This window comes from Astatotilapia calliptera, chromosome 3, assembly GCF_900246225.1.
Source record: "Astatotilapia calliptera chromosome 3, fAstCal1.2, whole genome shotgun sequence".
NCBI classification, from domain to species: Eukaryota; Metazoa; Chordata; class Actinopteri; order Cichliformes; family Cichlidae; genus Astatotilapia; species Astatotilapia calliptera.
Window position 1 is genome coordinate 14,294,272 of NC_039304.1, and position 14,038 is coordinate 14,308,309.

Genomic DNA, 14,038 nt, shown 5'->3' on the forward strand with positions numbered 1-14,038 from the left:
AATGTGGTCTCATAGAAACGCTCGAAAGTAGGCTTAGGGTGGCCTTTATCATCATTTTAATTTTGTCCCAGATTCACGCCCACGCACTCTTCTGGAGTTTGCTTTGTTGCCATGCGGATAAGCACGAGTAAAAAAAGAGAAGAAGAAAAAAACACAGTGGGATCAACAATCCGGAGATAAGTGACTACCACGCAGATTGGGATGTTGGCTTGATTTGAACAGTTTTGATCCGTGGAATCCTTTCTTGTGCTGCTTATGCTTAATGATGACAGTTGTTGAAACAAACAAGGTCCAAACTGAAAAGAAATGGTTCAAACAGCTTTTTCTTTAATTAAAAAGAAAGCTTTGACTTGTTTTCTGCACATCATCTTCACACACGAGCGTGCACGACGTTGCTCGTCCCATTCAGGCGACGCCGTCCCAGCTAGGGCTGGGTATCGTCACTGATTTCTAGAATCGATTTGATTCCGATTCACGAGGTCCTGAATCGATTCGATCCACGATTCAATTCAATTTGAATCGGGGAAATTTTGCCTCAGACAGTCAGAAATATTATAATTCAGATCAGTACATTTACATATTTTTGTATCTATAAAAAGGAAGCTGACACTCGCAAGACTTTATCAAAGGTGTAATCACACCACAGCAGGTGCCTTTGTGTCACAGTAGCTGAAGATAAAACACAGAAAAACATGAAGGTGGTTTTCCTGGCCTGGATTTTATAAAAATATTCTGCAGTAGATCAAAAACGAAACAAAACCATTAATCAAAATATGAACATTACCTCTGAAGTTACAGCGGTTTTATTAGAGACACAGCGTTTTGCATTTTGCATCATTTTAAAAAGTTTAAATTTGTTCAGAAGCCTATTGAACGGCAGAAATTAGGTTTTCTTTTCGGAAGTAAGTAAAAGGAAAAGAAAAACAGCGGCCGACAGCGCTGTAAACAACGGTAGACTTGTGCGTAACAAGCAAGTGAATAATGCAGAAAACAGATTTCGGGGATAGACAGGAAACTGTTCTTGAAGTACACTGAGAGAGAGAGAGAGAGAGAGCTGTGCATGAAGTGTGATTTTATTGTGGTGGAAGCAAAACAGTAAAAGTCAGAGTGAATTCTTGACGATGTTTATGTGAAGCAAAGTTTGGATCTTCTTTTGCTGCTGGTTCGGTCAATAATGTTTGGAGAGAGATAAAACTAACAGCTTTAGAATCAGCGTAAAAAGGGCGTAAACACAAAGCGCGGATCCGCCGAAACATCAGAATCAGCGAGCTGTCGGCTTTCAGCCGTGTCCGTGCCGTCGGGTGAGAAAGGCGACATCTCACCGATTCTGATCCGCGGGTCTGCGCTTTGTGTTTACGTCTTTGTGCAGAAGCTGCTCTCATTTACTGTTTTAAATGTTTGCTGGTTGTTGAAATTTTGTGACGTTTCACCTGAGATTCTGGAATTTCGGGCAAAATACATTTATATAAAAAAATCGATTCAAGATTTTAATGAATCGATATCACGTTATCCAAGCCAGAATCGATTTTAATCGATGAATCGATTATTAAAACCCACCCCTAGTCCCAGCCTCTCTCTGTTCCCCCTGCAGGCCGCACCATCATTCTGTCCACGCACCACATGGACGAGGCAGACATCTTAGGTGATCGCATTGCCATCATCTCCCACGGCAAGATGCGTTGCTGCGGCTCCTCCATCTTCCTGAAGAAATGCTTCGGCAGCGGCTACTACCTCACTCTGGTCAGAGACGGGAGCGGAAAGATGACAGCTCAGCGTAACGGCATCATCAGTCAGGCCAAAGGGGGGAAGAAAGTAAGCGCGCTTTAGGTCTTCAAACTTACTGAGAGGAAACTTACTTTAGCAGTGTTTTGATTGATAATTGTGATAATCTGCTCACACAGTGAGTGAGGCCACTTTTTTAAGGCCTTAGAGGACTTTAGATCTTTACAATCTTATTATTTAATTTAATGTTAAATCCTGCAAAATAAGGATTTTCAGCAGCAAGCACTTTGGCACAGCAGTAACCTCTTTCTCATCTGTTATTGACCAGCCTCTGACTTTCCAGAGTGCTCTCTTTCTCCTTTTACCACCCTCCCCCCCCCTAATGATCTGTATTTAGTCTGCCCCAGCATGAGAATTGGCATGCGCCTACGTGCTGGATGATACTAATTGTCGCGGGGGAGAGGGGTGCTTCTCGCGTTCGCTCGCCAATGGTGCCTCGCACGCTTAGTTTTAATCAATTGGAGCAAATGAACAAGATGCACCGGTGCCAGCAGGGCGAGAGCGATTACCATTTGTCTGCCGAGTCTTCGAGGTGAGCGAAGTCATTTGTTTAAGAGAAAGAAACAAACGTGGAAACACCTTCGTGGGCGAGGTAGCGATTCAGCCCTCCTCCTTGTCCCCTGGATGTCATTTTGGTAATTAATAGGGAGAGTTTGCAATTACACACCTTTAACTGCTAAAAAAAAAAAAAAGTTTAATTGCCCCGATCTCATTTCCTTGTGATTGAACTCCATAAAGAGAAGCAGCCTTTTAAAAAATGTTTAACCTTTTTTTGTGCGCATGTCTTTGGCTGAACGACGGTGGCTTCATATTCCATTACAGGCTGACAGCATTATCTGTTGACGCATGCATGCGGCTTTATTTAGAGCAATTAAATAGAAACTTGTGGATGCCCGTTATTTGATTAATGCAAGACAGGAGTTGTCAGCGAGGCACTGTTCATCATTCTAAGAGGTAAGGCCTGATAAGGCCTTTCTAATCCAATTCTGATTAACAGGAGACAGACTGTCCTTTGAGCAGCAGCCCAGATGAAGGATTTGGCAGCCAAAGCTGGAGCAACTCTGATCCATCAGGTACCAACTATCTCCGTTTACTGTCTGTCATGTATTATGATTATTACCTTGTAAAACAGATGTTGCATGAACATTTTTATATAGTTCCTTTATATAGTTTTTAAAAACACACACAATTTTCAATGTGCGGTTTATTGGAGCGCATGCCAGTTCATCCTTTCTGAACCAGGAGAAAATAAAATCAACTCGTCATTACCAAACTAACAGATAAAACATTAAAGTATCTCCCCTCAAGATGGTTTTCAGATGTGCTGCTAGAGGGCATAAATAAAGTGATGAATTCATGTGGCGATAGTAGGATTTTTAGGATAAGAGAGATTAGAAATCTTTGAAACGCTGAAGTGTACTTTGACTAAAACGTCTTGCATGGTGTGAGAGGTTTCTGGTGATTTAACGCTGATCTTGATCTCTTGCAGCGGTAGTGACTTGTGCGTCTTGTTAGTTGAACTCCAAAGCAGTGCTGATTGTCAACAGCCAGTGACACATTACTCACCTGTTCTCGTAAAGCGTTAAGCCGGAGCGTTCAGTGGCAGCGGGGCCAACTTGCCTGTTTAGCTCTTAGATCCACTCTTCACTTACACTTAAAGATCTTTTCAGTTTTAATCTGCAAGCAGCGATTAAGAAGTTTCACAACTCAGTTTTAAAGAAGCACTCGATTTGATTTTTGCCCATTCTCCTCACTCCCTGAAAGTCCCATTCTGTTTGCACACGAGGATCTACTGAGCTTAAACTTAAGCGAAGAGGAAAAATCTGCTTTGGTGTCAATCTCATCTGACCTGGCCGAGTCTGAGGCCCAGACGACAAACAGAAGAAGAGGTGAAGGTGATGCGTTGTGCTGCGAGAGTGACGAGGAGCATGCTGGATTCAGGATTTTGACTTTCACAGGCTTTGTGTGCCTCGATTTCAGTTATACATTTATATTTGCTCTGCTAGTTTATTACCCCGACTGTTCTGTAATAGTAAAATATAACGTTTTCATTAATTCACAGAAAATGTCATTTTTTCCTGTGGACTCACTGTAAAAAAACTACAAACATAAAAAAGAAACCAGATAGCTGTGTAACTGATGGCGGGAAAACAGGAATATTTATATAATTTAATCCATTATTATTATTATTTATCATTAGTTTAGGTGTAGTATGAATGGCAGTTCGGGCTTTATCAATAAGAAAAGCTGTGAAACTTATGAAAATACATTTAAACGTTAAAAATCTATAAACTCCTTCGTATTATCTAAAGATGTACAGTGAGCTCGTTTAGAGTCTTTTTTTGGGCCGATTCTGGCCCCCGGACCTTATGTTTGACACCCCAGATTTACAGTGGGCGGTATATGGAGTTTTTCCTGGCGATGTGACTTTTTTACTGCTTTATTTTCTGCTTGTATTTTCTTGTTACTTTATATCTATATTTGCCCGTTTGACATGAAACAGTCAACCCCGCGGCGTCAGGTTGTCGCTGTAGTTCCACTGTAACGTCCTGACACTTCTCGGGCGTCTCGTTTGGTGGCAATGATCTGGTCTCATCAAACAACAGCTCCACTGCGTGAGGGCACGGATATTTGGCAACACAATCATTGCTCACGGCACAACCTACTCACCAAATTGCCTCTCTATCATTTTTTCGTCTTCCCCGAAGAAGTGTGGCATACGCACAAGAACACAAGAGGACAGAATGGGATTTTTAGGTAGGGTCGTGGAACGTGCTCCACGTGTAGTTCGTTTTCTCCAGCTGCTATTTTTCTTATAATGTTCTGCTTTATACATGATATTCTATCATTTGCTTGACACAAGTTTTGACTATGTTAAATATAGAAATGTTGAGAAACTGCAGAAATAGAGCAGATTAGTGCCCAACCAAATCTTCTGCTGGTTATTTGATTTGTTTTGATCATTCTCGGGCCTTGATCGCGTAAACAAAAGGTGCCCAATGCAAGTCATGATCAGAAGCAAACTCTAGAGCAGGCTCCAGGTTATTATGCATGGAAATAAAATCAGAATCAAACCTGCTGCTTCCTTTAAAAGGATTATATTTAAGACTGCTGATATAAGTCAGAAAATCCCATGAAATAAAATCACATTTCCTCAAGTGACAGCTCATTTCTCTTTATTGACAGACACAGGCAAGCAGAGCAAAACATACTTACGATTTCTCAAATATTTTCGACTGGTGTGAACCAGAGCCATTTACTTCTTCATAAAGGACCAGTGGTTGTTGAGCTGCAGTAATTATATATGAGAGGCTTTGGATCAATAATGGATGTGGTGCATTCTGCAACACTGTCTGCATAGATTCTCACTATAGAGATGGGTTCAGAATGGATGAGATGGGGGAATAAGGTCCACTGATCTGCTACAGTGCTTTTAAATGTCACCTCATCAGGTGTGTTGTGATTGCAATATGTTGCACGGCGGTTTTTAAAGGATTTCACTGGTGAAGTTTCTCTGTGTGAACGCTGAGTTTGAAAGATGCTGTTGTTTAAATATTATACGTCTCCGCAGCCCTCAGTGCCGCCGGTTCAGCTTCAGCTCTTTCCCCGTCTTTAGGAGTTGTTTTGGCATAATTTTTGTGACTTTCCATCCAGCAAATTTGTCAGCAGTGGGTCAGCTCGTGCAAAGACACGTCCCTGAGGCAATCTTCCTGGAAAGCATCGGTCAGGAGATCACCTACATCCTGCCCTACGGAGGAGCTAAAGATGGGACCTTTGGCACGCTCTTCCGAGAGCTCGACCGAGCCATGGCCGACCTTGGCCTCACCAGCTATGGCATCTCGGACACCACCCTGGAGGAGGTAATCTAAACATGGGACGGCCTTGTGCATATGTGTCATTTTTATAAATTCACTTTGCATCATATTTTTCTATTTAAAATCTCCTTACTAATTTCATAGCAATTTGGAAATATGATGACTTTATTTTGCTAGGAAGGTACAGGCACTGAAAAACAGCAAAACCAGTTTGACTAAGAGTTCAGACTGTGTGGTCACACCTTTCTAGCTTGTTAGAATTTCAAGCTTTTATTGTCATGTCTTCAGAAAAGTACTTGCTGAAATTCAGCCCCAAACCACGACAGAGTTTTACAGACGGGTGTAGTCACTCACTGTTGTCTCGCCTGACCTCGATGTACAGATTTTTGATTCATCACTCCGTCAGACTGATTGTAATTTAGCATATTTGAGCCTTTTCTTCTCGTTTCCCTTCTTAACATCCACTCTCCCACTTAGACCATTTCTGATGAGGCTTCAGATGGATCAACTGAAGGGTCAGAGGCCATTTTTTTTAAGAATTTGTTTTTGTTAGGAGCCCTGCGACAGACTGGCTACCTGTCCAGGCTGTACCTTGCCTCTCGCCCTAAAATAGCTGGGATAGGCTCCAGCCTATGGATGGATGGACTTTGTAAGGCTTCTTTTGTCCTCTGTTTTTGAGGACATACGGTTTCCCCATCAAACTGTGTTATCGTTAGTATTTTCTCATAGATTGCACTAAATAAATTTTTGCAAATGATGTTTTTGTGACAGAAAAAAGAAACAGCACTGGCTCATCCATTGAGTTATGCCTGAATGATTCATAGGTCAGTGTCAAGAGCATCAAGAAACCAAACATTCCTCTGAAAATGTTCAGGTACAAGGACTGGACGGAAAGTGAGCGAAATAGCAGCCGGTGTTCAAAGAGGAACTTTAAACCTTGAAAGCAAATTATAAAGAAAAGAGTGGTGGCTCAAGACTTCTGCACAGTACCGTAGTAGAACTTTTTTTGTTTTTCTCTTCTCAGTGATAATGGAAAAAAATGATTTGCAGACTTTTTGTAAATCTCACCCAAAACAAGTAAACACTATAATAAACCAACCTTTTTACATTTTAGCCAATAACCTGAGCTGTGGGTCTATTATTCACTCTTTCCTTCAGATCCTGTTAGTGATTTCTCTTTCTTCTACTAAGACACCGTTAATGATGAAAACCATATCTAATTTTAGAGCAAACAAATTCGTAGTGATTGATAAATTTTGGATGAACGTGCTCAATGTGGTTTTAACCAGACCAACACTGGTCTGCTTTCTAAAATTCTCCAGCGCGGTTTGATCGCCATTAGATTTTCCTCACATATTGTCCTGCTCCCTTCCTCGTTTTCACGTCATACACTTTTTTTCAAAACCATGACTCACCATCATGATATAAGAAAAAAATAATAAAAGACTTTCTCTTTGAACTAATATGTAAGCGTCATATTGTAGATTGCAAATCAATGTTCCCCAGAAGCACTGACCCATAAACAAATGACTCAAGCAGCATGTTTGCCACGCAGGCCCGTCTTGGATTATAAAGCCGAGTGACTCTTCCCTAATGCTCTTCATGTAAGGCCGACATGCATTAAACACTCACGGCCTGCGGGCGATGTGAATAATTCCTTTTGAATTCCCATAATTCAGCCACACCATGGTTATTTCATCCATCCATGTTTTCTTTTGAAGTCCAAACGCTCTGAAACACGCAGTTATTCGCTACGTGTGAAAATAAAACAGGAACTGACAAGGCATTGGCGTTAATAAAGTAACGCATAAAAATAATATAGCTTTTCATACTGCTTTATGATGTCAGAGCTTGTATTTGGCACCCCCTGAATAAAATAATTCAACACATCAAATAACATTCAGTCTCCCAGCAGCGTGCCTTTTGAGAGGTCAAATGATGAAACGTAGCCTAACTCGTACACCCAAAAATGCTCACAAATAGGGAGAGTTATTTATTTCGCTGTGTAACCTGGATTCATAAATAAAGTCAAGGAGGGCGCTTCGCTTAGAAACTCCACTCGGCAGGTGTTCAAGTAAAGGTTGTGATCTGTGGATGCACATCTGTGATGTGATTCTGAACAGAAACCTTAGAGCGAGCACTCCAACATATGTAGAGGTTTATTTGTTAAGCATATTTTTGATTTGTTTATTAGAAAAAAATAGCCACACAGTCGCTCAGTTAATGCTCCACAACTGCAGTATATAGATAATGTGCCTAATATGTTCTGTTCTTTACAGATATTCCTTAAAGTGGCGGAAGACACTGGAGTGGATGCAGATATACAACGTAAGTGGACCAATAAACACCACACTGTGCTATCATTATGATGTAGACACATCAACAAACTATAAATGTATGATTGTCAGTGTTAATGGGTTAGAAAATTTCTGTCAAATAAACAAAATACATTTCTGTGAGGGGCGCTTGATTGTCCGTCATTAATGCACGACTGCATTAATGACGATGAACTAAGCGCACGTTCACTGGCTTCTCAGGCCACGAGTCACTTTTATAGCAGTACTTGCAAAAGATGACTCAGATGTAGGTAGAAGTTATTTTCCTTGGTTTGGGTTCGTCTGCTGCAGTAGAGAAGGACGACTGAAATAAAAAAGACACGGCGCTTTCCAGCTCTGCTTTCATGTGTCACTGATTGACCTCAATGGCTAAATCTCCCGTTCCCATCTTTTCACAGTTTTTGTTTGCAGCCATTGCCGAGCAACCTCACTTATCGGCCTAATCTCAAAAAATCGGATTTCCTCGTGTTCCTGAAACACCTGGGTTTGTGCTTTTGCAGGGAATAATATGGCGTCTTGCAGTGCAGGTTGCTGTTCTTATTGTTATTTATAACCCTAAATTGGGTCAGGCCATAACAACATATCTTATTTGTATTCCCACAGCGACAAAGGAGCTGTTTGTGAGAGACAGCAAAAGAAGGTCCCGCGAAGCCAAGAGGAACAGCATTGCCAGCGTCCACTCAAAAACTGAGCAAACCACCGGGAAGAGTGGCAAGTCCTTCAAATTTATCACAGATTATTTTTTTTTAAATTGGGCAAACATAGATTTATTAGCAATATTTTAAATTTAAGAGTTTTAAAAGCTCGTTAAATGAACTGCACTTCCTGTTTAAATCTTGGTCTTTTTTTTGTTTCTCATCTAGAAAAGTTCACAAGTAAAGTTGAAGGTAAATACTCTGTTTTGTCCTCAATGGTTTGATCTTTACAACTGTTATTTTTTTCACACCACATCCTTTGTTTCTCAGTTATTAATTTGATATAGTTTGGCTTCAGTTTGATTGTTTCCCCTCAGGTGAGACAGCATAATACCAAGAAAAACTCACTTTCAAGCAGGCTTCCCTTTCACTACACATTATCTCACCTGTTTTTCACTCCTTAAATGTGTGCCTTGCATCACAAAACTGGCCTTTGATTCAAGCTTTTTTGTAAATTTTCACAGTGAATCCTGTAAAGAAAAGAAAAGTGCTTCTTAATAATGAAAATATGTAAAACAAAAGGTGTCCACGGCCTGTGTTTGTCAGTGTTTTCCTTTTGAGTCAGGCCTAGATACATGAAATGAGTAAAATTGCCACTTTGAGGAATGAGCTAGTGCTGCTGGCCAGTTTAACACTTAAGTTATATTTGATCAGCCCATTAGTGGTGCTGAAAAGCATTCTCAGCAGATCTTTTACATAGGCATAGATGATAAATAATGCTGAAGGTTAACGCCTATTCCAGACATAAGGAAGAGCCCCAGTGACAGCGGGAGGGGATCCGCGGTCATCACCGGATGGAAGCTGATCAGACAGCAGTTCCTGGCGCTCTTTATTAAGCGCTTCCACCACGCCCGAAGGAGCCGCAAAGGACTCATTGCCCAGGTAATGGCCTCAGTCTGTCATATTGATGGATTGAAGGGTTATGCTAGTAGGGTTGCATGGGAGGATCAAGGTAGGATTGCGCAAAATACATGTTAGCTTTCAAAATCAGTTAATGGCATATGTGATAGAGTGAGCTCATTTAAAACCTGGATGGAAGACTCATCCATCTTGATGGAGTCAATAGTTACGGGGTTTAAAATGTTGGGAGAGAAATCGAAACTGACGGCAGAATATGAGCGTTGAAAGATGTGAACGGCGGCGTCCAGGATGATGTAGCGTCGTGTCAGTAAAGTGCACGTCCGATGATCATCTCTATCTCCCCGACGGCACACGTGGGTGTACCAAAAGCACGCCCACAGGACAAAAGTCAGGCTGCGATTGGTGCGGTGGAGGAGGTTTGAGTGTTTGGATCCAATCAGTCAGTTTCTGTAACTGGAAAAGAAAATGTCAATATCTGAGTCCAGGTATATATTTTTCAGTGTCAGCGTCGCACTTTGAAAGAACAGCACGTCTGCAGGCGGGAAGCCGTGAATCCGTTTGTGTGCTGGCTTCAGTTAGCGCCATCAGTTTCACCTGATCGCCCTGATTGGCACCAGAAAGCCAAAGTGACACCCATGATTTGTTTTTCCTTCATTCCACCGCGTGCTAATCATGTGCTTTCATTAGCCACGTATTAAATGCAATCGCATAACAATTACAGAGACGACAGATTGCCGTTAGCTTATTAAGTGTATGTCTATGTTATTTTGCTCCTCATAAACATAATTTCAGAAGTCAAAACCAATAAGCAGACGTAATTTAAACAAGTCAAAACCAATTTCAGTAAACAGCAGTTTTCCAGGTACTTCGTTGATTATTTTCTCAACTTGTAAAAAGTGTGTTCTGACCTAAAGTGTGCTTGCGCTCACACGCGCGCACAAACTCCTTGCGTACGTAGACGTCGTGCCGTTGCATCATATGTGACAGCAGCCGTTGTGGGGAACTAACCGTAGCTGAAAACTAAAGAGTGCAGCTCATCCTTTCCTGTGTGAGAGGAAGGAGGAGAGAGGAGGAGAGCGAGCAGTGTTTCACCTTTGCGAGGTGCGGGCTCTTCTTGTAATTTGCTGCAGTACCAGCCCCCCATTAGTCACTGTCAATCTCGGACGTCCCTCTTTAGTGGGGACGCAGAGCAGGAATAGAAGGATAAGTGTGTGAATGCGGATGTACAAGGGAGCACATTGTCTGCAAGGGCACACCTCACGGCTCTTCCTCTTTATTCATTTGGTTAAAGGGTTTCTTCCCCCCCCCCCCCCCGCCCTGTCATGTCAACAGCTCCCATTGTCAGCAGATATGATTGTGTAGTGAGGTAATCTGCTCCAATACAAATGGTTAGGGGAATATAAAAGAGATTGCAGCGAGAAACACAAAAGGAGTGATTTATGGGGCTGGAAGTTGGGGACGGGTGAGTCTTGGCAGTGTCAGAATCGGGCAGAGGCGGTTATTGGTTATGTTGTGGCGCCGAGGACTTGAAGGCTTCTCGTGTTTGGGGCTCACTCTGAACTGAACTGACTGCAACTCCCCATTTAAGCACTAACAGGAAAATAGTTGATAAAGTATTAATTTGTTCAGTTTAACTGTGTTTTTCTTTTTGTTTAAAGTTGTGGATATCAACTTTTATTAGCAATAACAAGCACTTTAGTGGGCTAATCTTATACTGGGGCTTGAGCTTGGTGCAGTTCATACCCTTTATTTAATGTTCTTCTGATTGGCTGCCCCTCTAAAACAGAAGCAGTCAATACAACAGCCGCTTGTTACAACCAAGGTATGCAGAAGAGCATCTCTGAGCCTTTAAGCAGATGGCTACAGCAACAGAAGACCACACAACGGGTGACACTAATGTCAACTAAGAACAGAAAACTGAGGCTACAGTTTACACGGGCTCACCAAACTTGAGCAATAGAAGGCGGGAAAGACGCTCTATCTGCTTTTGATTAACAATGCGAGATAAATAAATAAACACAAAAGCATGGATCCATTCTGTCTTGTATCAATGGTTCAGGTGCCGATCTTCTGACGGATACTTCCAGCAGGTAAAGCCTAACCATCTCCATCTGGATTCCTCAACATGACAGTTCACTGCACTCACAGTCACCAGCTCTCCCTCCAACAGAGCACCTTTGGGATGCCCTGAAACGTGAGATTGACATCACAGATTTGCAGCAACTGTGCGACGCTTTCATGTCAACGTGGACCAAAATCTCTGAGGAGTGTTTCCAGCACCTTGTTGAATGTTCACCAAATGTCTAATCCTGTCCTAGCAAGGTGTACCTAAAGTTACCATATACCATGGAAAACAAGGAAAAACATAATATCCCTCTTTAAGACTGCAGAAAAATATTCAATGAGCTGCTATTATCCACTTTAATGCAAGCTGTGGCATTAAATTTATTATTCACCGGTGTAATTGGATTGACACGAATGGTTGTTTTGTAATGAGGCTTTTGACTTTGCTGCAAAAAGAAAAACACACACACACACCACAACACAACACATCTTATTCAACTTGTGTTTTTACCCATTTTGCATATAATCCCATCCTCTACTTTAAATCCCCTCCAAACTTGAGAATGCGATAAACTCATGCATTGTTCATGTGAGTGCTTTGGCTTTGTGAGCATAATGACTTCTCCCTGTTTTTTTGCCGATTTCTCTCAATGGAAGAAGTGCCAGCTGTCACCTGCAATTACTGCCGAGAGAGGGAGGGAGAGCGAGGGAGCAACAGAACAAGAATAGTTCCTTCTCTCTGCGGTCTGCCATTAAGCTTTTCAGTCTCATTGCTGCTCTTTATCTTCCCTCCAAGCACATTTCCGTGGCCATGGCTCCATGTAGTAAATTCAGGATTTCAATTGTAGCATCTTGAATTGGCCTTGCAAATTGCATGCCCTGCAATTAATCAAGTGTGTGCAAACCTCCCCTTTGCTGCCGAGCGCACCCCGACCTATGAATGATTAAACAGTAAAGATATCTCGCACCCCCCCCCCCCCACACATACACAGACCTTTTCGTCAGCTCTAACAATATAATGAAAAGCAAATTACATGATGAAGAAAAGAGGATTTGGAGGGTGGTGGGTGGGGGGTAGTATTGTTGCAGCGTCTGGTTTTTTTTTAAAACACACACACACACACACCCTCAAGACAAGAGAATTGCGAGAAACTAATTACATCAGAGTGGCCAGATGATGGTGGCAGTGTTGGAAGTGTTTAATCAAACTCATAAAGCATGGAGAAGTGCCCAAACAAGTTGGCGGGGAGCATATTAATGTGTACACATTATTGCGTCGGTGCCCCGCCGCTGTAGATCGCATCAGTCCGGACCGCGCCACGTGGAATGCAATAACAGCGCGGCGGCTCGGTGGAGACGCGGCGGTGAAATCGATCTCTCGTCGACCGTTCCGAGTGCATAAAACGCGCGCGTGGGTCGCACGTGCAGGGATCCTAAAACGATGCATAATAATGATTGTTTGTGTTTGTTTAAAAGGAATGTGGCTCCGACTCCGTCCACCCGCTGCGTGCTGTGACGTTATATTGGCGATAAAACGAATACAACTCGCTTCCTGCATCTGTGCAGGAACTGTGCAGCACATCCATGATTAAATGGAACTTCAAGGCTTTAAAATTTTAAAAAAAAAAAAGGAAGCATGAAGGATTTGTGTTTCTGATTTTGCTCGAGAAACTTTGGCGAGTCGTAAAACTGTTTCAGTTTCGTTACTTTCTCCTTTTTTTTATCTGCTGCAATTATTTCCCTAGACTTCAGCGAAATCTGTTTTAATTGATTTCTGTTACATTTTGCTTCAAAAGAGTAAGATAAATGTCTGGGGCAGAGCAGAAACTGTTAAAAGGAAAAAAAAGAAAGTCGTTTTTGTTTTTTTTTGACTGTTAAATTTGTCACCATCCTCCTAGGTGGTCTTGCCTGCTTTTTTTGTCTGCCTGTCTCTGATCTTCTCCCTCATCGTCCCGCCGTTCACCGAATTTCCACCCCTGGAGCTGCAGCCCTGGATGTATGGCCTGCCTCAAACCACCTTCTATAGGTAACGTGTTTAAGATGTAGTAATGATTTGTGGTTTTTCTTCGGGTATCAGTTAAAATGGCATTTTAATCGAGTTCACCCCAGATTCTAATTTAGATTTGAGCCTTAACAACAACCTGTGATTTATTTTAGATTTTTTTTAAGTTTAGGAGATACTGCTGCTGAATGATGTCATACAACAGTAACATCAGTAAGGTTATTGCAGTTTCATGAAACCGAATCAACGTGATTTTCACAGCGAAGGAATCTTCTAACAAATGATCTGTACTGTTATCCGAGGCAGATGGGGTCTGAATAATTTAAGGGAGCAGTGGGTAGTTGTAATAGCAGACATGGTTGAGTAGATAAACAACACACTCTGCAACTGTGTAGGAAAGTTCAACTTCAAAGATGGAAAAATCAAAGCGCAAAAAATACAAAAATGTTACAGAAACGGGCCTCGCCGTTTCATTTCTGAGAG

General features: G+C 41.9%; 1 protein-coding gene across 2 annotated transcripts in view; it reads left to right on the forward strand.

Moving 5' to 3' along the window:
• LOC113018657 (ATP-binding cassette sub-family A member 1) overlaps positions 1-14,038 on the forward strand; it is a 183,481-nt gene that overhangs the window by 81,924 nt on the left and 87,519 nt on the right. For both annotated transcript variants that reach the window (XM_026161949.1, XM_026161950.1), the window contains 8 exons: positions 1,592-1,812; positions 2,780-2,855; positions 5,437-5,642; positions 7,877-7,925; positions 8,537-8,644; positions 8,797-8,820; positions 9,371-9,510; positions 13,452-13,579. In XM_026161949.1, coding sequence (XP_026017734.1) covers positions 1,592-1,812; positions 2,780-2,855; positions 5,437-5,642; positions 7,877-7,925; positions 8,537-8,644; positions 8,797-8,820; positions 9,371-9,510; positions 13,452-13,579 — 952 coding nt within the window. The remainder of the gene's footprint in view (positions 1-1,591; positions 1,813-2,779; positions 2,856-5,436; positions 5,643-7,876; positions 7,926-8,536; positions 8,645-8,796; positions 8,821-9,370; positions 9,511-13,451; positions 13,580-14,038) is intronic.